We start from the raw sequence: 24,516 nt of genomic DNA, 5'->3' as shown, positions 1-24,516 counted from the left end.
CTCTTGCCAATCCTTGTTCTTGTTAAACCTCCTTCCCCCCCCACCCCCCGACACTCCAACTAATTGCTTCCTCCTTCTGAACCCCTGCTGTGACTTGCAAGTTGAAGCTGCTGCTCCTGTCTTTCACCACTCCTCTTCAGTGCCCTCACTCACAGTGAAGGTTCAGGGGAGGGAAACGGTGAGCGGGAGAGTCGAGGAGTGGGAAGTTTAGCGAGAGCAAGATGGTGAATCAGAGAGTGGCAAAGGCCTCCAGTTGGTGGATTGGTAGTGAGAGGCTGAGTTAGGGTGTGGCAGAGGCTGCATTTTGGAGGATCAGCAGAGAGAGAAAGGGTCAGGAATCAGGAGAGGTCAATCGGGTCATGCAATTCTATGTCAGACTGCCATGAAATGACTTTAAAATGAAATATGCAATGCTAAATGAAAACACAGGCCCCATTAACTGATCGTTAAAACGAAACAACGTAAAACAGGACAATGTTAAACAGGGACTGTGCTGTATGTAAAACTTGGTTGTCTATTGACAGACTTTTGTCACAAGGGCTATTTTTAAATGTTAAGTCTATATAGATATGAATTTGTAATTAGTCATGGTCTAAGCTGTTTTAAATAAAACAAAACACATAACCTTTTCTCTTCAATATGCTGAAACTGATTGTATAGTTCTAACAACCTTCTGAAATATGACCAAAGTAACATTCTTCCCGTAGAAACCTAGACAGTGATTCAACTATGAATGGTATCTCAACTGAGTTCCATCCTCTTCAATTATATAGTACATTTAATGAAGGGAAATATTCAGGGCCACCTGTCTGAAGTGTAATCAAACAAATTGACAACAATCTATTGCACTGCAGGGGACCATAGTTGAGTCTGCTCCTTAGCTGAGCTAACATACATACGTATTTATTTCCAGAAACTCGCTTCAATTGCTATCAGGAATGGCAAATTGACATTTTTATTTGCTTTCTCTCATTAATCCTCTAAGTTGTAATATCTCTACTGGAATCTGGCATGGACAGTTAACTCAGCTCAAGCTGGTGATCAAACCTGAATCTTCTAATCTTTGTGGCTCACTACCTGGTGAATAAATGTGCAGAGCTATTACATTAGCATATGATTTACATATAGTTGTTAAAAAATACCTTGATTCAGACAGCATGCTACAGTTTTCCTGGCAATGGTATGGTAAACAAATTTTTAGTTGATGTATCAAAATATGACAACAGCCTTCATTTAAAATTCTTTTTCATTTAGTTAAATTCTACTTTATAAATGCTCGTATGCTGGAATTGTTCATTAAAATGTTATTTTGTAGCATGATTGCTGCAGTTATGCTGCTTTCCAAGTGTTGTAACTTGGTTTTTTTAATGTTCTTTTTAAGCTGTTCAGTTGATGATATAGTCACCCAAATTAGAATGTCAGGGCTTCAGGCCAGTGTTTAGATGTGATAAAAACAAAAATAAAAATACCTGGAAAACTCAGCAGGTCTGGCAGCATCTGCGGAGGGGAACACATCTTCCCTTCGCCCCCCCCTGGTGGCATTCCGCAGGGATTGTTCCCTCCGTGACACCCTGATCCACCCCTCCATCAACCCCTACACCTCAACCCCCTCCCATGGCACCTTCCCATGCAACCGCAGAAGGTGCAGCACCTGCCCCTTTACTTCCTCTCTCCTCACCGTCCAAGGGCCCAAACACTCCTTTCAAGTGAAGCAGCATTTCACTTGCACTTCCCTCAATTTAGTCTACTGCATTTGTTGCTCCCAATGCGGTTTCCTCTACATTGGAGAGACCAAACGCAGACTAGGTGACCACTTTGCAGAACACCTTCGGTCTGTCCGCAGACATGACCCAGACCTCCCTGTCGCTTGCCATTTCAACACTCCACCCTGCTCTCATGCCCACATGTCCGTCCTTGGCCTGCTGCACTGTTCCAGTGAAGCTCAACGCAAACTGGAGGAACAGTACCTCATCTTCCGACTAGGCATTTTACAGCCTTCTGGACTGAATATTGAGTTCAACAATTTTAGATCATGAACTCTCTCCTCCATCCCCACCCCCTTTCCGATCCCCCCTTTTTTTTCAATAATATATAGATATTTTATATAGATTTTTCTTTTCCCACCAATTCCATTATTTTTAAATGTATTTCCATCCATTGTTTTATCTCTACCTTTTAGCCTATTTCGATCCCTTCCCTTCGCCCCACCCCACCCCCACTAGGGCTATCTGTACCTTGCTTGCCCTGCTTTCTACCCTTAATTAGCACATTCCTTAGATAATATCACCACCTTCAACACCTCTTTGTCCTTTTGTCTATGACATCTTTTGGCTACCTCCACCCATCACTGGACCTCTATCCAGCTCTACCTGTCCCAACACCGCCCCCCCCCCCCCCCCACCCCTTACCCCAAACCAGCTTATATTTCACCTCTTTTCTATTTTTACTTAGTTCTGTTGAAGAGTCAAATGGACTTGAAACGTTAACTGTGTTCCTCTCCACAGATGCTGCCAGACCTGCTGAGTTTTCCCAGGTATTTTTATTTTTGTTTTGGATTTCCAGCATCTGCAGTTTTTTGCTTTTATTTTAGGTGTGATAAGTTGAGACCCTTTTGAGTTAATGTAAAATCTACCAGACTGTTATTTGAAGAAGAGTAGGGGAGTTCTTCCAAAATCATGGCCAGCATTCCTCCCTCAACCAACACCGCTGAAACAGATTAACTAACCACTCTTGTTTTTGTGATTTTGAGTGCATTTTGGCTGCTAAATTTACCTAGAGAACACCATTGTCTCCATTTTGCAAGTAATGTTTTGACTTGGGAGTGCTGTGGATGCCTTGAGATTGTGAAAGATGCCATATAAATGCCAGTTCTCTGTTTAGATTGAATGTGATTTATCTAAAGGAAAACATTGATGTTTGAGTATTGTACTGGAGAAAGGATATGCCTTTGAGGGACCCAAGTGCAATTGTGACCAAAGCTTCCAGTTCAGCACAGCCTGAATATTACTATATTTTAAAAACTCCCTTTCAAAGTGTGTATATATTTATGGCATTGAGTGTGCTAACATTCTCAGAACTGCAGAATTGCAATTGGAGCTCCAGGTAGCCAGATTTTAAATTTTTGTTTTTTAAATAAAATTCTTTGGAACAAAACTTGTTACGTGAAAACATTGAAACAAGTATTTCGATAAAATCACTTTAGATAGAGATTTGCATAATATTTCTGATGTGATTCTAAATCTTTGGGAACGCTTTTGTGTGCCACTAATCAGAATAGGATTTCAAAGTAAGTTTTGAGGCGTGTTGAAAAAAGTTAATACTAAAGCATGAGAACAAGAGGCCAGTCAAGTTTTTCAGTAGTTGAGTCTAGAAGTGCCAAAGACAGAGTGTTTTGACAGCATATAAGCTGAAGTAACAGTAAAGGCGTGTGATGTTATGGTGGTGAAAGTAAGCAGTCTTTGTGACGGAGAATATGGGAGCATAAGGTTAGACCAATCTGAGTTGCTGCAGAGGGTGTGAACAGTCTGCCTCCGGCTGAACCCAATGTTTAAGGGGAGGGGGGAGAAATAGCAGTTGTTGTGGCGAGGGCTGAAAATTATGACTTGACTTCCTGGAGGTGGTGTAAGGTTGGGAAAGGTGAAGCTGAATATTATTGGTGTTCATGTGGAAGTTGCATTCTCTATCATTGGGATATTAAAATATCAGTCTGCAGCAGGTTTGTACTGGCTTTGGTGTTTGGTTTAGCAAACAAGGTGAAACCACAATAACTGCAATATTACAAAGCAACCTTCATTTAAAAAAAAATTCTGTAATAGTAAAGAGATCGTATTTAAGTACAGGGCTTTACTTAATCAGGTTGGGCAGTATAATTTTACCATATTTCATTCCTACCTAGTATTTTTGTTTCGATCTGTTTCACACGTGCAAAGATCTGACTGAAAATTTCATATTATCACCTTGTTTAGTAAATCTTTGTTCATTTCTTTTTCTATTATTCTAACGTTCCATTTACCACCCTGATTCAAAATCAGTTGGTTTATCTTGTGTACCCTTTCTATCGCTTTTGAAAAAGGAAAGTGGAATTCTGCATAAGCTGATCTGCCAGTGACTTTTATAACTTATAGACAAATTTTTTCTGTGGGGGGAGAAAAAGAAATCCTGAAACATGACAACAGGCTTCTGTTAACAATGGATGAAGCATTTGAAATTGTTGAATTTCTAGCAGACAATTTTGTTGTACATTCTGAAGCACATTGAATCTTAGAAATGCAAGGCCTGTGTTTAGTGGAAACTTGTGAAACAATGCACTAGAATATTGTTAAATGAAATTATTATATGTTATGTTTAAGAGTTTTTTATTTGTTCATGGGGTGGTGTGTGTTGTTGGCAAGGTCAGCATTTATTGCCCATCCCTAATTGCCCTTGGGAAGGTGATCATGAGCTACCTTGAACTGCTGCAGTCAATGTGGTGTAGGTACATGTAATGCTGCTAGCGAGGGAGTTCCAGGATTTTGATCCAGTGACAATGAAGGACAAGAGTAGCAATATTTCCAAGCCAGGGGAACTTGTCGGTTGTGGTGTTCCCATGTGTTTGCTACCCTTGTCCTTCTGGCAGAGTTCATGGGTTTGGGAGGTTCTGTTGAAGGAGGCTCAGTGAGTTTCTGCAGTACATCTTGCAGATGGTGTACGCTGCTGCCATTAGGCATCGGAAATGGAAGGAGTCGAAATTTAAAGTGGTGGATGAGGTTCCCAATCAAGTGGGCTTCTTTGTCCTGAATGTTGTCTAGCTTCTTAATTGTTGTTGGAGTAGCACTCATCCAGACAAGTGGTGTGTATTCTATCACACTATTAACTTGTGGAATTGCTTAGTTGAAGTGTGCATTGTGTAGGCAAAGATATTTTGTGGTTGATTACTGACTGCTTGTTACTAATAGTAATGATATTTAAGCTAGTGGTTAAACATAGCTGGAATTTATAACCTGAGCTGAGGTGTTGAGTTTCATATTTCTACTCTTGAACCACCTTGTTATCCTGACTTTTTTTTGGCAAACTACTTTGATGCTTTGTCTCTTTCTACTGAGGGTTACTTTTGGTATAAGCTAATGCAAATAGGGAGGTTTACTCAACATTTTTTTGAACTGGTCATGATTTCATCATTTTTCAAGGAAGCATTTTGCATGTCAGTATTTATTTGCATAAATGTTTCTTTAAATGTTTGCAGTGAAGAAGGAACAAATCCATTGTTGAGAAAAGCTGAGGCATTTAAAAAAAAAAACAGGACATTAGAGTTCTAGACAGGAAAACTGATGCTCCACCCAGGTGTGTCGAATGATACAACCGAGATTTAATAACTCTTTTACCCCTGTCAAGTAGATAACCATGTTGCTTGATTAGAATTCTTGTTGTAATACAATTTCTATTGCCCAGTGTTCTTCCTCTATCATTCCAATTATGCAAAGTTTGTTTCATTCCTGTATTTGTGCAAGTGTGGCTTATAGAAATTCTAGTTCAGTGAGACTTTGAATCTGAAGCTTTTGCCTCAATCTAGTTTTGCTGAAAGAGACATGTCTAAGCTTTTTGTCTTGCACAAATCAAGACACACGCCAGAATACCAATCTAAGGGGAAAACAATTTATACTGTATGTGAAGAGAGTGCTGAATGGTTGGCAAGTGGATGGCCATGGAGGATGCACCATTGATGGTGACTGACAGTCAACTGTCAAGCATTGTTTGAAATTTAAACCAGGCAGCTTGACCCTGATTGGTCAAGGCATTGCCCTGTGGAATAAGTTCGCGAATGCCCGTCACTTATTTTGTTTAACTGGAACAGGCGCAATATATGTACATGTTCTTTCTGCCTGCAAAGAACAGGGCCCTGTGCATTAATATATGTAGCTTCCAGTACATGCAGCCCGACTGACGATTTTAAATTGGTTGTCAGTGTAATTCTTAGCATATTGAGGATTATTTAGCAAATGTCTGATCGCGGAATGGGCTGGTTGGGTACGTTCTGTACCCTGCCTATTGTGAACAGCGGAAGGGATGTATTGTTTGATACGATCCGCCAGCCTTTGGGACGTACAGCCTACATACTTAGCATCACAATGGCAGTGAACTTCATATACCACATTACTCATTTGTGTGGTAGGCAGAATGTCTTTTTGGCTTTACTGCAGCGTCCTGTTGGTGGCGAATACCACTCATGCTGCTCCTGCATTGTAGCAGCATGAAACAGCTAGCTTCATCTGTTGCTCAAATTTTTGAGGTACCTTGCACTTCCAGGGTAATCTGAGGTAGATTGGGCACTTTTCAGGGCTGAAAGTGATGGCCTTGGGCCCATTCATGGGTCTGCATGATATACAGCACGAAATGATCTGATCAGGGTAGCCATTAACACACAAGATGCCTTTAGTGTGCCCTATTTCAGCATCAAGCTTACATGGTGACCAAATGGCTCGGGCCCTATTTACAGGGTTGTCAGTGCGACCAACCTTATAGTGTGTGGAAGTGTAAGAATCCCAACGCGTATGTTGACCAGTGAAGGTAGGCTTGCGGTAGACCATGGTAGAGAGCCCCCTGGCAGATTTCTCAACTAGTACATCAAGGAAGGGGAGTTCATCTGACTGCTCCATTTCATAGGCTGGACAACCTGTTTAAGATGAAATGTGAGCATTTTTATTATTTCTATTTTCACCCTTGCAAGATGTACAAAATATGGGTAAATAAAGGCTGCTATGCAACATCAACTTATTAACACTTATAACATAATGGAGCGTCCCAAAATGCTTCACGGGAGCATTGTAAAACAAAGGAGAAGTAGGTCAGGTGACCTAAAGCTTGGTGAAGAGGTAGGTTTTAAGGAGTGTCCTGAGAAGAAAGTGAGGTAGAGAGGTGTAGGGAGGGTATTCCAGAGGTTGGGCCTGCGCAACTGAAAGCATGCCACCAATGGTGTAATTAAAATCAGGAGGCTGGAATTAGAGGAGCACAGAGGGTTTTGGGACTGGATGATGTTACGACTTTCTAGTCATGGTTCATGCTAATATTTTGAGGTAATGTTTAGTTCTGGGAAGATTATTGTTGTTAAAGTAAGGCAATTAAAGTACTAGGCTTTAGAGATTGCCAGAATACCTCAAGAAATAGTAGCTCAAAAGGTGACCCATGTTTGTTTAGTACATTTAGAATAGAAGAGAGATAGGCCTATAAAACAGCAAGCAGGCTTACTTAGCTAAAGAGCTGGAGACATGATGTCAGCAATACTTGCAACAAGAACAAAGCATCAGAGATGTTTTTGTTTTACGAGGTAAAGCTAAATTGGTTTAAAAGCATTTAGTTTACCCTGGAAGGCTATAAAACCCATTTACTTCAGATCAAAGAAGAAATTGTGAATAAGGGATAATTAACCTAAAGGTAGGTTTGAGGACATCCAAGTGCATGGTATATTGTTATAGAGATGGGTGGAGCTTAGGAAAGTTTTCTGGTTTCAAATTATTTGGGTGTTTGTTGAAAGAGAGAGTTGCTGTTTGGGCCTTGTGTGGTTTGCAGCTCACTGAGGGAAGAAAAACAAATTAAATCACAGTCAAACCTTTACTGTAACCAGAGTGTAAAAAAAAAAACTATTTCATTAGCTGTGTGGAATGTGGATGAGGCTTAATCTCCATTTGAATTTTGTGAAGCAACAGAAACTGGAAAGTTGTCTAGTTTGAAACCGGTGGGAGAATCTACATTAGTCCCTACAGAGCCTTGTGGTAAAGAAAGCAACAGGCAGATTAACTTGGAAGCATTGAAAAATAACCAGAACAAGGGACTGAGGCATCCACAGTTAATAGATGGTAAATGAAAGTTTTACCTCTGAGACTAGCAAGAGTTGAGGAGAATTTTCCAGAGGACTGTGGCATACTTATGGGGATAGTCCCTGCAAAAGGAAATAACTTTAAGATTAATATGCCTTATATGGGAATCCTTGGGGGAAGCAGCAAGTAAACTTGAGTGTGTAACATACATAGTTATAAACCATATTGTTAAACAAAATAAGCACTATTAACTTAAGTCTTTTTATATGCAATAAGGATTGTTTTGTTTAAAAAATGGTGAAATCTTGTGTGTAGTTCTGTTGATTAAAATGAGGTGTTTGGATTTCTACATAGATGTTAACTGTCTCTAACTGGATCATAACAATGAGATTACAGATATTGGGAGGGTGGGGCCAAGCCATGGAGGGATTTGAAAACAAGGATAAGAAGTTTAAAATCAAGATGTTGCTTGACCAGGAGCCACGAATTAAAACATGGTTAGCTGAGTTTTAGATAACATCAAGTTTGCAGAGGGTAGAATATGGAAGACCAACCAGAAGTGAATTGGAATATTTGAGTCAAGAGGTAACAAAGACATGAATGAGGGTTTTGTGACGGTATGAATGAGATCAGAAGATCACCTCGGGATTAAATTTGACACCAAGATTGCGAAAAATCTGATACTCTGACTGTTGCCAGGGATGGAGGCAGTAGCTAGGCTACAGAGTTTGGAGCAGGGACTGAAAGCAATGTTTCAGTCTTCTCAAAATTTAATTGGAGGAAATTTCTGCTCACCCAGTACTGGATGTCGGGTAAGCAGTCTGATAACTTAGCAACAGTGGAGGAGTCGACAGAGATGGTGATGAGGTAGAGTTGGGTATCCTCAGCAAAGATGTGAAAACTAACAACACCCCACAGGCCTTGATTTGTGTTGTCTCTTGCTTTACAGAAATTAGTTTTATGCAATCTGTGAGGTTGTCCTAAGTAGCTACAATTAAGTGGGTTTGATGGTACATTAAATCCTGAACAATCATCGTGGCGTTTTGATATGCTATCCATACTTGGACTGTGAAAAAGGGCATTGCAGTTTAGCTTTTCTAATGTGTAGTTGTATCTGGTGAACAGCTGCTGTAAAATAGTTTCTTCAACAAAGATTTTGTTACCAGCTGAGCAGGTTGAGGGCTTATGAAGCAAATGTTGGGAGGTCTAGGTTTGCTTGGAATTTCTTGGAACATGCGGTGGATTAAGAATTGTACTGAGGTTGTAATTCAGACTGTCATCCTGAATTGATGAAAATAATGTTTGTACCTTTTAAATGTTCTGATTCACATTATCCTTGATTTAGGTTGGATGATGGTGATCAATCGTACATTTTATTGTTCATTTATGAAAAGGCTTGCAATGTTTTAAAGATTGTATTTTTGTTCACTAGATCTGCTCCCACAATTTCTATCAACCTAATCAAGAATCTGAAATCTAGTCATGAAGTCAAGAGCTTAATATTTTATCAAAGTTTCACCAACATGTAAAATAGCTTATCATCTTTAAACTGTGCTAATGAGAAATGTCATCAAAAATAATTAGTTTAAAATATTTTATTTAGGATCTTGACAATAGTTAGCTGAATGCACTTGTGTAATAATGTATAGATGTAGGATCATTAATCTATACAAGATTATGTAAAACTTGTCTTGGTTTAGCCAGTGTCTACAGTTTACATAGTTCTCAGTTTTAATTTAGCCAGAGTGCTTGGTAAAATCAGTAAATATTAGAACATACAAGTTGGATCTATAGTTTTTAGATAAAGATGCTAATTAATGTTGAATTTTATTTTTGGCCTAAATTGTTTTCACTTGTGCTATTATTTGTCATTTTTGCCTCTTCTGATTTGATTTGAACACATGCTTTGTGAGGTGAAAGGCTTGCCACTTATACCGACTATTTGTTTGAACGTTCCTACTTAACCACAAAAATAACTCCAATTATATTCCGTAAACCCCTGTGCAATAGGTTATTGACGAAGCTAAATTTATTATTTTTGTTTTACAGGCTTGCATTGATGAGAACCTTGAAATGGTGAAGTTTCTGGTGGAGCACTGTGCAGACACTAATCAGCCAGATAATGAGGGCTGGACCCCGCTGCATGCTGTAGCATCCTGTGGATATATAAATATAGCTGAGTAAGTGGAAGTTTGTATAGAGTAGTTTTGAAGTCATGTCTATGTGCTATGATGAGAAAAGCTACAGGTGTGTTTCTATTAGGATGTGAAATACCTCTTTTTTTAGAAGTTCAGCTGATGAAATGCCATATAGAATGTTTTACCATGCATGCACAAGTATAACTTTCTAATTTTGTACATTCCAACCACAATAGCCATGCAATTACTGATTTCTATGAAATGTTTCCTGGATAGAAAAAAAGCAAAATATACTGTTAGTTTAAAGATCATTTCTAATCCATCTTTCTCCAGCTTGGAAAGCCTGTGTGGCTGGTACTAGTGACTTGAATAGTTGCTTCATGCAGAGGCTACATGTTTTTAGCTGACATTGAGATGTTCCCCAGCGAGAAGCCGTTGGGACATGCCTGATTACCCTCACCATCTTTGTCTTAAGTGTTAATGTGGGTTAGGAACTAGAAAAACTCCTGGATATTTTGGTTTTCCCACTCTATTGTTTGCTTCTGGCACACTATAACTTGGGAGCAGGAGCAGGCTATTCAGCCCTTGATGTGCTATTCAATAAGATCATGCTCATCTCTATTTTAACTCCTGCCCTTCTTTGTTTCACAAACATTAATGTCCTTACCTAGTGACAAAAATCTATCTCGGTTTTGAAACTTTCAATCGATCTTGCCTCAGCAGCTTTTTAGAAAAGAGAAATTCTCTCAGCATGAATGAATGAATCTATCAAGATTCATCAGCTGCTAGTGTACACAGTGCATATATACATGATGCATTAAAAATCATGTGCCTGCATGCAGTTTCTGTCAGCTTTTTCTATTATAAATGTCTTTGTCAACATTTATGATCACAACTGCCTATGTTAACTCACCCTGCTATAATTACACCTCCTAGCAGTGGTGGTGCAGTAGCACCTTAATTTTCTATCCCTAAACTCAACCTGTACTGTACAGAAATTCCTGTGCTTCAACTAGCTCTACTTTTATGCTTCCTAATTGTTACATGCTTTCCAATTTATCATATATTAAAATATGGTCAAGAAATAAGTATTGATTTTGAAGTTGTGCCTGAATGACATCTGTGCAGCCTGGCTCAATTATCCCTTGCCATCCAATGCCACATATTTGAATACTACACTTGATTTAATCTTTGTGTGCAATGCTTTGAAAAATTGACTAGTATGCATAAGTGTATTTTTCTCATTGTTAGTGCTACTAAATAACAGGAATTTATGTATCTCTCTGTGATTTAATCATTCTGAGAACTTGATATCACCTCATCCATCATAAGTGAATTCCAGTGAACTTCCTTGATGACAATTCAAAAGCCTTCCCTATGAGCAGAATAGATCATACACGGAGGAAAAAGATGAGATTGAGATCTGACTTGACTACTTTGTCAGCCTTTTGATGCATTCAATTCACCAAACTTCAGTGTTGAATGTAAGAAAAGTTTTGGCCTGCTTGTGGAACAATCACCTTTCGAATAGGTTTTAACTTCCATCCCCTTTCTGCACCATGATACAGTTTTATGAACAACATTTGCAAGTACTGTTTCCTTTGTGATTGCCATTATGTCACCTATACGGAATATAATAGTGTTTTTGTCCCTTGTATGCATTTCCAAAATCTCACTCAGCTGTTAATTATGAATTTATGGTTGACATGCTGCAAATCTGCCATCCAGAAAATGTTTCATAGGAGAAGCATGTTTTCTAAAGAGGTTCACTATTGTAGCATCCATTAGGCAAAATTGTTCATTTGTGTACAACTTTAAATTTTTGATAGTCTTACAATCTGTAAGACTGGATGCCCCAAACAATCAAATGAGTTTTCTACTTGCAACTTATTTACTCTTGGTACACATGGGTGAGAATTCTTGCCTTTCACTTGGAGATGCAGGCTAAACTGCTATAGAAGAGCTTTCAACACAAAGGGAACATTGAATCAGTAAGAAATTACAAGCAAAAGAGGTTTATAGTTACCCAAATTGTGCAAAAGGCAGAGCCAGTCCAGACAGGTATGATACAATGGACCAGATCTTCCGGTCTCCGGATAGTCGGAGACCGGTCGTCCCCTGCACCCACCTATTTGCTATGGACCCCATGGAAGTTCCAGTGCAATTACTCTGTGAATTGCATGGGAGGTTTGAATTTGGGTAGAGAATTTCCCTTGCTCCCCAAAAGTTGCCAGCTCTGAGTTTGAGTTGGAAACTTTTTTTTATTCATTCATGGGATGTAGGCATCACTGGCTAGGTTAGCATTTATTTCCTATTCCTTAATGCCCCTGAGAAGGTGTGGTGAGCTGCTGCCTTGAACAGTTGCAGTCCATGTAGTGTAGGTACACACAGTGCTGTCAGGGAGGGAGTCCCAGGATTTTGACCCAGCGAGAGTGAAGGAATGGTGATAATAGTTGCAAGTCAGGATAATGAGTGGCTTGGAGGAGAACTTGCAGGTGGTGGTGTTCCCATGTGTCTGCTGCCCTTGTCCTTCTCGATGGTAGTGGGTTTGGAAGGTGCTGTCTAAGGAGCCTTGGTGAGTACCTGCAGCACATCTTGTAGATGGTACACACAGCTGCCGCTGTGTGTCAGTGGTGGAGGGAGTGGTGGGGTGCCAATCAAGCAGGCTGCTTTCTCATGGATGGTGTTGAGTTTAGAGTGTTGTTGGAACTGCAATCATCCAGGCAAGTGGAGAGTATTCCATCACACTCCTGATTTATGCCTTGTTGATGGTAAACAGGCTTTGGGGAGTCAGGAAGTGAGTTACTTGGCACAGCATTCCTAGCCTCTGACCTACTCTTGTAGCCACAGTATTTATATGGCTAGTCCAGTTCGCTTTCTGGTCAGTGGTAACCTCCAGGATGTCGATTGTGGAGGATTCAGCAATGGTAATGCCATTGAATGTCAAGGGGCAATGGTTAGATTCTCCCTGATTGGAGATGGTCATTGCCTGGCACTTGTGTGGCGTGAATGTTACTTGTTACTTGCTCCTTGCCAGCCCAAGCCTGTATATTGTCGAGGTCTTGCTGCATTTGGTCATGGACTGCTTCAGTATGTGAGGAGCCGTGAATGCTTCAGTATGTGAGGTGCTGAACATTGTGCAATCATCTGTGAACATTCCCACTTCTGACCTTATGGATGGAAGGAAGGTCATTGATGAAGCAGCTGAAGCTGGTTGGGCCTAGGGCACTAGATGGAGGAACTCCTGGAGTGATGTCCTGGAACTGAGATGATTGACGTCCAACAATCACAGCAATCTTCCTATTTGCTAGGTATAACTCCAACAATGGAGAGTTTTTGCCTCTGATTTTCATTGACTTCAGTTTTGCTAGGGCTCCTTGATGCCACATTTGGTCAAATGCTGCCTTGATGTCAATGGCAGTCACCCTCACCTCACCTCGGGAGTTCAGTTCTTTTGTCCCATGTTTGAACCAAGGCTATAATGAGGTCAGGAGCTCAGTGGCTCTGGCAAATTCCAAGCTGAGCATCCGTGAGCAGGTTATTGCTAAGCAAGAGCTGCTTGATAGCACTGTTGATGATCCCTTCCATCACTTTACTGATGATCGAGAGTAGACTGACGGGGCGGTAATTGACTGGGTTGGATTTGCCCTGCTTTTTGTGTACAGGACATACCTGGGCAACTTTTTGTATTGCTGGATAGATGTCAGTGTTGTAGCTGTACTAGAACAGCTTGGCTAGGTGTGCAGCAAGTTCTGGAGCACAAGTCTTCAGTACTTTTGGTGGAATGTTGTCAGGGCCCATAGCCTTTACAGTGTGCAGTGCCTTCAGCCATTTCTTGATATCACATGGAGTGGATTGAGTTGGCTGAGGATTGGCATCTGTGATGGGGGGATCTCAGAGGATGCCGAGATGGATCATCCACTCAGCACTTCTGGCTGAAGATTGTAGCAAATGCTTCGGCCTTATCTTTTGCACTGCTGTTCTGGGCTCCCCCATCATTGAGCATGAGGATATTTGTGGAGCTGCAACCTCCAGTGAGTTGTTTAATTGCCCACCATTCATGGCTGGATGTGGCAGGACTGCAGAGCTTAGCTCTGATCCGTTGGTTGTGGGATCGCTTAGCTCTGTCTATCACTTGCCCCTTATGCTGTTTGCCCTTCAAGTAGCCCTGTGTTGTAGCTTCACCAGATTGACACCTCATTTTTAAGTGTGCCTGGTGTAGCTCCTGGCATGCCCTCCTGCACTCTTCATTGAACCAGGGTTGATCCCCTGGCTTGGTGGTAATGGTGGTGTGGGGGCTATGCTGGGCCATGAGGTTATAGATTGTGGTTGAGAACAATCCTGCTGCTGCTGATGGCCCACAGCGCCTCATGGATGACCAGTTTTGAGTTGCTAAATCAACTCTGTAATAATGTGATAAACAAATCTGTCCCAATTAGCACAGTGGTAGTGGCACACAACACGCTGGAGGGTATCCCAATGTGAAGACGAGACTTCATCTCCACAAGGACTGTGTGGTGGTCACTCCTACCAACGCCATTCAACAGATCCATCTGCAGCAGGCATGTTGGTGAGGATGAGGTCAAGCATTTTTTTCCCACTCGTTGGTTCCCTCACCACTGCCGCAGACCCAGTCTAGCAGCAATGTCCTTTAGGGCTCGGTCAGTAGTGGTGCTACCGAACCACTCTTGGTGATGGATATTGAAGTTCCCCACCCAGAGTACATTCTGCGCTCTTGCCACCCTCAGTGCTTGCTTGAAGTGGTGTTCAACATGGAGGAGTACTGATTGATCAGCTGAGGGGATGGTGGTACACGATAATCAGCAGGAGGTTCCCTTGCTCATGTTTGACCTGATGTCATGAGACTTCATGGCATCCATAGTTGATGTTGAAGGCTCCCAGGGCAATTCCTTCCCAACTGTATACCACTGTGCCGCCACCTCTTTTGGGTCTGTCCAACTAGTGAGACGGGACATACCGAAGGATGGTGAAGGTGGTGCCTGGGAAATTATCTGTAAGGTATGATTCCATGAGCATGACTGTGAGGCTATTGTTTGACTGTTCTTGTGTGACAGCTCTCCAAATTTTTGCACTAGCCCTCCTGATGTTAGTAAGGAGATCTTTGCAAGATCGACAAGGCTGAGTTTGCCGTTGTAGTTTCTGGTGCCTAGTTCGATGCTGGGTGGTCCATCCAGTTTCATTCCTTTTAGACTTTGTGGTTTGATACAACTGAGTGGCTTGCTAGGCCTTTTCAGAGGGCAGTTTAAAGTCACCACATTGCTTTGGACAGTTCTGACTTAACTGTAGTTACCCAGTAATTGTTAGACAGATTAAAACCTAGTCTAACGCCTGTGTAACTACGAATTGACCCCACCCCCCCACCCCACCAGTCATACTCAGTAACCCCCTGCTCCCGACTCCCCCCTGAGCCCCTCCTGAGCCTTCTTTCCTATCTCCCCCCCCTCCCACCACCACCACAAAACCCCCATCCATCACACTCTATTCTCCGGGAGATGAGGGTATTCCTCTGCTGTTTAAATATGCCATGGAATCTTTTACATCCACTTGAGAGGGCAGGCAGGGCCTTATTTTAATGTCTCACCTGAAAGAAGACGCCTCTAATAGTACAGCGCTCCCTCAGTACTGCATGGGAGTGTCAACTTTGAATTTTGCATTCAAATTTTAGAATGGGCTTTGAGCCCATAACTTGTGACTCGGAGATGAGAGGGCTACCAACTAAGCCATGGCTGACTTAAGATAATTGGCAAAAGAATTAGAATGGTTCTTTTTTTACACAGTAAGTTGCTATGATATTGAGTGCACTGTCTGAAAGGGTGTTGGGAGCAGATTCAGTTGTAACTGGAGGTTCAGTTGTAAAAGGAGTTTGAATATAAGCTTGAAAGGGAAGGATTTGAGAATGTATGTGGAATGACCAGGGGAGCTGCACTAATTGGTCAGCTGATGGGTGGAATGGCTTCCTTCCATGCTGTATTATTCTGAGCGCAGAATCAATTTATTTAGAAATGTTAGTCATTTCTAATGGCTCCACTGATTTAGCCCGAAAGCAGTTGCGCTACATGGACTCAGCATTTCTCAAATTCAGTCACTCGTGCTGTTAGCAGATCTCAGCTGGGTCAGCAGGAGGAGTTCTGTAATTGGTCTTGAGGCCCTCGGTTCAGAAGGATTGCTACTAATGACCATCAAGCAAGTATTATTGGAAGAATACATATATGACTGCCAAGTGAGAAAAGAAGTCAGCTCAGTAGTGAGGCTCCCGCAGCAAATTACTTGGTGATATTCACTGTTTAACCTCCGTAATAGGAGGGAGTATTTGGCACATTTGGAACTGTAGCCCAAGAAGAAATTAATGCCACCATGAGGGGAAAAAAGGCATAGAAAAATGACAGAAAAATTAATAATTGCATTTCAGCAATGCTGCTGGTAATATTCACTCCCCCAAACTAAAAATATAAGTGAGAGGGAAAGCATTGATGCAGTGAATGCAATTAAATGAATGCAAGTACTTAGCTAAAGCTGAATTTCTGATTTGGGGATAGGTAATACTTGTTCCCATTTGTAGGGATTCTCCATGGAGCTCTTGTCTATTTTCAGTTCTCTATCATTGCCTTCCTCCACCCCTGCCTCAGCTTTTCTGCTGCTGAAACCCTCATCTGTGCCTTTGTTACTGCCAGACTTGACTCTTCCAATGTGCTCCTAGCTTCCCACATTCTGCCCTCCCTAAACTTGACATCATCCAGCATTCTACTTCCATGTCCTAATTTGCAGCACAGCTGTGCTCGTTGACATACACTGGCTCCTGGTTAAACAAGCAAAGCTGAGTGGACCGCCTGGAGGTGGCATGCCAACCGGAGGGGACCAGCTGGCGCTCAGCGCTAGCAGGATGGAGTCTTATTCTGCTCCCTGCCCCGTCTGGTTTGGCAGCAGGTGGGTGCACAAGTCCCACAAGAAAGCTTCGGCCAACATCTTCCAGGACGTGGAGCTGGGGCAGATGCAAGCGCTGTTCAGGAAGAGCGGAGACGAGAACGCCGAGGAGCGTGTGAGGATCATCTGGGAGAGAGAGAAGCATGGGGACCAGGACATTACACAAGCTCTGATGGAGCTCAAGTCCAGGAAGACTCAGCTCTTCTTCCAGCACAATAAAACTGGAGTTGAATTCTTGGGGCTGATGTGGATGAAAGCCTTTAACAGACTGCGCATCAAGGATGGAGGGAAGGGTTCTGAGTTCGAATCTATCAGCAGCGTGGAACGATTGCAAAGGAGCAAGATTAAGAGAAAAAGACTCAGTGCAAAGAGATCCTTCAGCAAACTGCTCTAAAACAGACTGTTAAATACGGAGGCTGCTGCAAAACTCGTCTTTAATTTGCACCAAACAAAAACAACTGCAACTTGCTGGGGAGATGAATCGTCTGCATTTTTATTAATATATTTCGTTTCGGATATGAAACGTTTGTCTGCCTGTTCTGCTTTTGTGATTTTTTTTTTATTATTTAAAATTCTAAACACTAAAAAAAAAAGTCTCTTTTTGGATGACCGATTTCATTCCGTTATACGTTTTCTGCATTTCAATAAATTTGTCATAAAAACTAAAAAAAAAACACTCCAAATTTTAAAACCCTCACCCTTGTTTTCAAATCTTTCCATGGCCTGACCCTATTGCTAATCTCTTCCAGCCCTACAACCCTTCAAGATATCTGCACTTCTCTAATTCTAGCCTCTTTAGCAACCTGATTTTTAATTGCTGATGGCTGAGCTTTCAGCTGCCTAGGCCTTAAGCTCTGGAGTGCCCTCCCTAAACTTCTCCATCTTTCTACCTCGCTCTCCTTTAAGACACTTTTCAAAACCTACCTCCTTGACCAAGCTTCTGGTTAACGGCCCTATATCTACTTTTGTGACTTGGTATCATGTTTTGTTTTATTATGTCTCTGTGAAGTGCCTTGGAATGCTTTATTATGTTAAAGGGGCAATATAAATACAAATTGTTGCATCTTCCCTTATAGCGACAAAATAATATGACAAAATAAGATGCGAAATGTCAAGAAGGTAATAGTCCATCAAGCCTAATCCTTTACAAATCACTTGCTTGCCAGCTTGCCCATTAATTAAAATTTCCTGGGTAAATTAGCAAAACTTCTCCCTGACTCCCAAAGCACATAAAGCAAAATTCCAAAATAACTGCACTATCCCACAACTTAAGCTCTGGCTGTGTCCCGTAGGTGACATTTCTTTGGTCAGTTATCTTAAAACTCCAGGGAACAACCTGACTATAACTTTGATGAGATCCCATTCCTGAAACTTGGATAGATCCTGCTGCTGAATAGATTTTTATCCCTTTATTTATAGTTAACTATTAGATTTTGTTGTTAGAACTCTGTCCTGATCAATTTGTGGAGTTGGGGTGGGAGGAAAAGTTTGCTTCAGGCAAAATATTCTGTTTGTTTCAGTTTTTCACTCATGCTAGAAGTTTAAAAGGAGTGATTATATCTACCTGTCAGAATTTAGAGCCTTTTATTTCCTTGAATTTCCTAATGAAAACCAACCAACTCGGCTTTGCAAGTTTCTTCTTCAGTTAGTGGCCCAGGTCTCTGAATCGTCCTTGATGCTCTTTCAGCCTTTCCTGAACACCAAACATCGATGACCAAGAGAAATTGCAGTGGTTTCTGCTACTATAACTCTGCAAGGAAGGTTTTAAATCTAAAAATATTAGTTAGCAGCAGACTGGGTACAGGAACATGCAGCACTGTCTGTGGGATGCCAGTGAGTCATATGGCATTTGTAATAAACAAATTAGTCACATGGCCTTCCAAACAAATAGTTTGATTATCCAGCTTCTCCTGCAACTAACAAAAAGGAAAACCCAAGGGTTTAGTATAGTTAGATTAACAGTAAAAGGGCTGGCAGAGGAGTTGTTGGACCAAGTAGGGACCAAAATGGTGCTATATTGGTGGAGGCAGAAGGCATGATAGCGTTTCATTGTGTTTATTAAGAAGAGAACTGTGCCAAAGCTCTGATAAACAGAGAGGTTGCCAGGAAATTGGATGAAATTAAAAAAATGATAGAGGAGGTATTGGAAAAGCTGGCAGTACTTAAAGCGGATAAGTTAACTGGTGTGAATGGAATGCATCCTAGGTTGCTGAGGGAAATAAGGATAGAAATTGCAGAGGTGCTGGCCAATTTTTCAGTCATCCTTAGATACAGGGAGGATGTCAAAGGCTGGAGGGCTGTAGATGTTACATCTTTATTGTAAAAAGGGTGAACGATAAACCTGGCAATTACAGGCCAGTTTAACATCAGCGGTGGGGAAGCTGTTAGAAACAATAGTACAGGAGAAAATTAACAGCCACTTAGACAGGCGTGAACTAATATCGGAGAACTCGCATGGATTTGTTAAGAGAAAATTGTTTGAATAAAACAAAAGAAACAAGATGCTAGAAATACTCAGTACGCCTGCCAGCATCTGTGTATTCTAACATTTTCTGTTTTTATTTTGGATTTCCAATATCCGCTGAATTTTGTTTTTGGAGTTGTTTGATTAACTTGATCAATTTTTCTGCTGAGGTAAAAGATTTGGGTGGGTATTGCAGTTGATTTTGACTTTGAAAAGGTCTTTGATAAAGCACCAGATTTTAGCCTTGTTTGCAAAATTGCAAGCCATAGGATAATTTGGCTAAGGGATAAAAATGAGTTGTGGTGAATGGGTTTTTTTCTGGAGGCTGATATGCATTGATAACTTGGACTTGGGTACAGCCACAGTTTCAAAATTTGCAGATTACACAAAACTTGGAAGTGTGATAAACATTGAGGAAGATAGTAATTGATTTCAAGAGGTCGTAGACATGCTGATGGAATGGGCGATATAGAAAAGTGAGTTGAAGCAGTTTGGTAATAAGAATGAGAGAGAATTCAAACTAAATGCTACTCTTTTAAAGTGGGTGCAAGAAGAGAGACCTCGGAGTGTTTGTGCACAAATCTTTAAAGGTGACAGGACAGGTTAATAAAGCAAAAAGCAAGATACTGCAGATGCTGGAAATATGAAATAAAAACAGAAAATGCTAGAAAAACTCAGGCCTGACAGCATCTGTGGAGAGAGAAACGGAGTTAACATTTTGAGTCTTCAGAGCTTCAGCATGGCTCTGAAGAAGAGTCATACGGACTCAAAACATTAACACTGTTTCTCGCTCCACAGATGCTTTCAGACCTGCTGAGTTTTTCCAGCATTTTCTGTTTTTATTTTAGCTTAATAGAGCGTATGGGATTCTGAGTTTTATGAATAGAGGAATAGAGTAAAAAGCCAGGGTTGTTAAACCTATGTAAAACACTCGTTCAGCACTAGCTGGAGTATTGTCCAATTCTCAGCACCAAACTTTAGGAAAGATGTAAACACTTGGAGAAGATATAGAAGAAATTTACGAGAATAGATTCAGGAACAAGGGATTATAATTAGGTGGGGAGACTGGTGAAGTTGGGTTATTTGCTTTAGGGAAGAGAGGTGCTTAAAATCATGAAGGGTTTCAATATAGTAAAATAGGAGAAACTGTTTCCACAGGGCCAATAATGAGAAAAGACAGATTTAAGTGATTGGAAAAAGAATCAGTGCAATCTGAGGAAAACCTTTTAATTGCTATGAGTCATTAGGATTTGGAATGCACCACTTGATATGCTGGTGGATACCGATTCAATAGTAGCTTTGAAGAGAGAATTGGATAAATACTTGAAGAAAAAAATTGTAGGGAGGTGGGGAAAGAGCAGGGGAGTGGGACAAATAGGTGCTCTTGGAAAGTGGGAGCACAAAGTTCATGCATCAAATGGCTCCGGCTGTGCAGTTCTATTATGATTCCTCATCACTTCAACTGTGTTGTAGTTAATGGCTTGTCCGTTAATTGTCTTCATTAACTTGGTGTTTTGTGAGAAACCCTCCCCTCCCCCAACCTTTCTGCTATCCCCTCCCTCTCGAACCTTCCCCATCCCTTCTCTTTTTGCCTCCTTTGTTAATGGTGAAACACCCCCCCACCCCGGCCAACCGCCATTGTCCAGCCCTATCTGCTCCTTTGAGAAATTCCATTCTACTAAGTTGTAACAGGTGCCCTCCATCTTTTTTAAAAAAAAGCAAAATACCGTGGATGCTGGAAATCTGAAATAAAAACAGAAAATGCTGGAAAAAGTCAGCAGGTCTGACAGCAACTGTGGAGGGAGGAACAGAGTTAACATTTTGAGTCCGTATGACTCTTCAGAATATTTTTAATCTTGATGCTTAGTCTCCTGATCTCGCCCAGTGTATTGGCTGAATCACATCCTGAGCATCATCTCTACTTATTTTGAGCCCTTCAAAAGATAGTTTCTTTCAAATATGGTTTCTTGCTGTTAATGAGACGAAACAGCAGTTTTTACTGTCTTTCTAGCTACCTCCTCGATCCTCTTTTGTCCGTGGATAGTCTTGGCTTTACTCTTTCCTGTCACCTTAATTGAAATTTTCACATCTCTCCATTGTTGAAACTATCTTGAAGAAGCTCCATTTGCTGTTTAATCCTTGATATTTCCCCTCAGCTACTGAATGAAGCCCAAGTCCATCTAAAACTAATCTGTGCTCTTCCACCCCCCTCCCCCCCACAATTTTGTACTATTAAGAAAAATACAAAAAAAAGCTTAGTTTGATGGGAAATCTGTTATTTCTATCCCTTCGTTATTTTAGTGCTCATCCACACTTCTCACCTTGTCCTTTTTCATTCCTTTTAGTCCTTTTTAAGCTGAACATCTACTCCATGTTTGTTAATTTAAGAATTTGTGAACTTTGTAAAAGCATTTGCAAACAGCTAATCTATTTGGCACAAGAAGCCCATTGAAACAGGAATTTTATTTAGCTCAGAAACATCATAGTGACTATGCAAGGCCAAAATAAGTGCAAATGGCTTCATGGTACTGAACCTGCCTTCTCTTTACATCATACACAGCTGTCCACAACAAAACAATGATTTTTTTATTGTCAACTGTTCTGATAGGGGAAAACAAGCTACACAGCACAATTAATTTATTTACGTAATTCAGTTTGTTGCTTACTGCTTGGCTGAGTGTTAAAAGTAGAGAGTAGTGGTGAATGATTGCATACCTTCCATCAGTTCCCTGGGGGTCAGTATTAAATTCACTGTTTTTCATTGATATATATTCATGACATGGGGTGTACAGGGCACTATTTCAAAACTTGCGGCTGACGCAGAAGTTGGAAGATTTGTGAGTAAGATGGTGATGGACCTCCAGAGAATATGGACAGGCTAGTGGAATGAGTGGACATGTGCCAGATTTCATTTACAAGTGTGAAGTGATACATTTTGAAATGAAGATGAGGCGCGGCAATATAAATTAGAGTACAATTCTAAAGTGTGTGGACTGTTAACTCAAGTCAGATGGTGAAGTGGGAAGCCAGATAGCAATCTTTTTACTCCAGATTTATTTACAAATGCGGCATTACATGTCTTTTGCTCCCTGACAAATACCTAGAGTGTCAGCAGTCTTTCTTTCCAACTCTTTGAAAACCAACAAACAAATGATCAGCCCCTTTGAAAGGAGTAAATCTCTATATGTGCTCAAGGTACTTAATCAATGTCCTTCACCTGTGTATCCTTAACCTCGATAATACAATTAACATACGAATTAGGAGCAGGAGTAGGCCACTCGGCCCCTCAAGCCTGCTTCGCCGTTCAATAAAATCATGGCAGATCTGAATGTAAACTCAACCACACATTTCTGCCTACCCCCCCCCCCGATAACCTTTCACCCCTTTGTTAATCAAGAATCTATTTAGCTCTGCCTTAAAAATATTCAAAGACTCTGCTTCCACCTCCTTTTGAGGAAGAGAGTTCCAGAGACTCATGGCCCTCAGAGAAGATATTTCTCCTCATCTCTGTCCTAAATGAGCAACCCCTTTTTTTTAAACAGTGACCCCTAGTTCTAGATACCCCCACAAGAGGAAACATCCTCTCCACATCCACCCTGTCAAGACCCCTCAGGATCTTAAAGGTTTCAATTAAGTCACCTCTTACTGTTCTAAACTCCAGTGGATACAAGCCTAACCTGTCCAGCCTTTCCTCATAAGACAACTCTCCCATTCCTGGTATTAGTCCAGTAAACCTTCTCTGAATTGCTTCTAATGTATATACATCTTTCTTTAAATAAGGAAACCAGTACTGTCCGCAATACTCCAGATATGGTCTCACCAATACCCTGTACAACTGAAACATAACCTCCCTACTTTTGTATTCAATTCCCCTCGCAATAAATGATAACATTCTATTAGCTTTTCTAGTTACTTGCTGTACCTGCATACTAGCCTTTTGCGATTCATGCACTAAGACACCCAGATCCCACTGCATCTCAGAGCTCTGCAATCTCTCTCCATTTAGATTATCTTTTTTATTCTTCTTGCCAAAATGGGTGATTTCACATTTTCCCACATTATACTCCATTTGCCAGATCTTTGCCCACTAACTTAACCTATCTATATCTTTTTGTGACCTCCTCTTCACAACTTACTTTTCTATCTTGTATCATCAGCAAATTTGGCAGCCATCCTTTCCATCCCTTTATCCAAGTCATTTATATAAATTGTAAACAGTTGCGGTCCCAGCACTAATCCCTGTGGCACACCACTTGTTACATATTGCCAACCTAGAAAATACCCATTTATGCCTACTCTCTGCTTCCTGTTAGCCAACCAATCTCCTGTCTTTTCCAATATGTTATCCCCTATGTCATGAGCTTTTATTTTCCACAATAACCTTTGATGTGCTGCTTTATCAAATGCCTCCTGGAAGCCTAAGTACAATACATCTCCTTTTAGCCACAGCATGTCACTTCCTCAAAGAGCCCCAATAAGTTGATTAAACATGATTTCCCTTTCACAAAACCATGTTGACTTTGCCTGATGACCTTGAGCGTATCCACGCGTCCTGCTAAAGCTTCTTTAATAAAATTAATGCTTAAAGGTTAGTTAAGGAAAAAGTAGGACCTATCAGAGATAAAGATAGAAACTTGTGTGTAGATGCAGAGGCTGTGGGAAGGGTTTTGAATGAATATTTTGTCTCCGTGTTTACAAAGGAAAGGGAAGATGTAGATATAGTAGTCCAGGAGGAACACTGCGAGATATTGGACAGGATAGTCATAAAGAGAGAGGAAGTACTCGAAGGGTTGAAATCCATGAACGTTGATAAGTCACCAGGGCCAGATGGATTGTTTTCGAGGCTGCTGAAGGAAGTCAGGGAGGAGATAGCAGATGCTCTGAGGATGATTTTCCAATCTTCACTAGATACAGTGGCGGTACCAGAGGACTGGAGAAATGCAAACGTAGTTCCATTGTTTAAAAAGGGATCAAAGGAAATGCCAAACAATTATAGGCCAGTTAGTCTTACATCGGTGGTGAGCAAATTAGTAGAATCAATCCTGAGAGATAGGATTAACTGTCATGTGGAAAGGCATGGACTAGTCAGGGATGGTCAGCATGGATTTGTTAAAGGGAGGTCTTGCCTCACAAATTTGATCGCATTCTTTGAGGAAGTGACAAGAAGGGTTGGTGAAGGTAT

General features: G+C 41.0%; 1 protein-coding gene across 4 annotated transcripts in view; it reads left to right on the top strand.

Moving 5' to 3' along the window:
* Positions 1-24,516, top strand: part of LOC144683564 (protein phosphatase 1 regulatory subunit 12A-like) — a 301,353-nt gene that overhangs the window by 45,765 nt on the left and 231,072 nt on the right. For all 4 annotated transcript variants that reach the window (XM_078546708.1, XM_078546707.1, XM_078546709.1 and 1 more), the window contains exon 2: positions 9,840-9,970. In XM_078546708.1, coding sequence (XP_078402834.1) covers positions 9,840-9,970 — 131 coding nt within the window. The remainder of the gene's footprint in view (positions 1-9,839; positions 9,971-24,516) is intronic.

Source organism: Cetorhinus maximus, chromosome 8 (assembly GCF_964194155.1).
Source record: "Cetorhinus maximus chromosome 8, sCetMax3.hap1.1, whole genome shotgun sequence".
In the NCBI taxonomy this organism is placed as follows: domain Eukaryota; kingdom Metazoa; phylum Chordata; class Chondrichthyes; order Lamniformes; family Cetorhinidae; genus Cetorhinus; species Cetorhinus maximus.
This window is presented reverse-complemented; position numbering and strand designations above follow the sequence as displayed.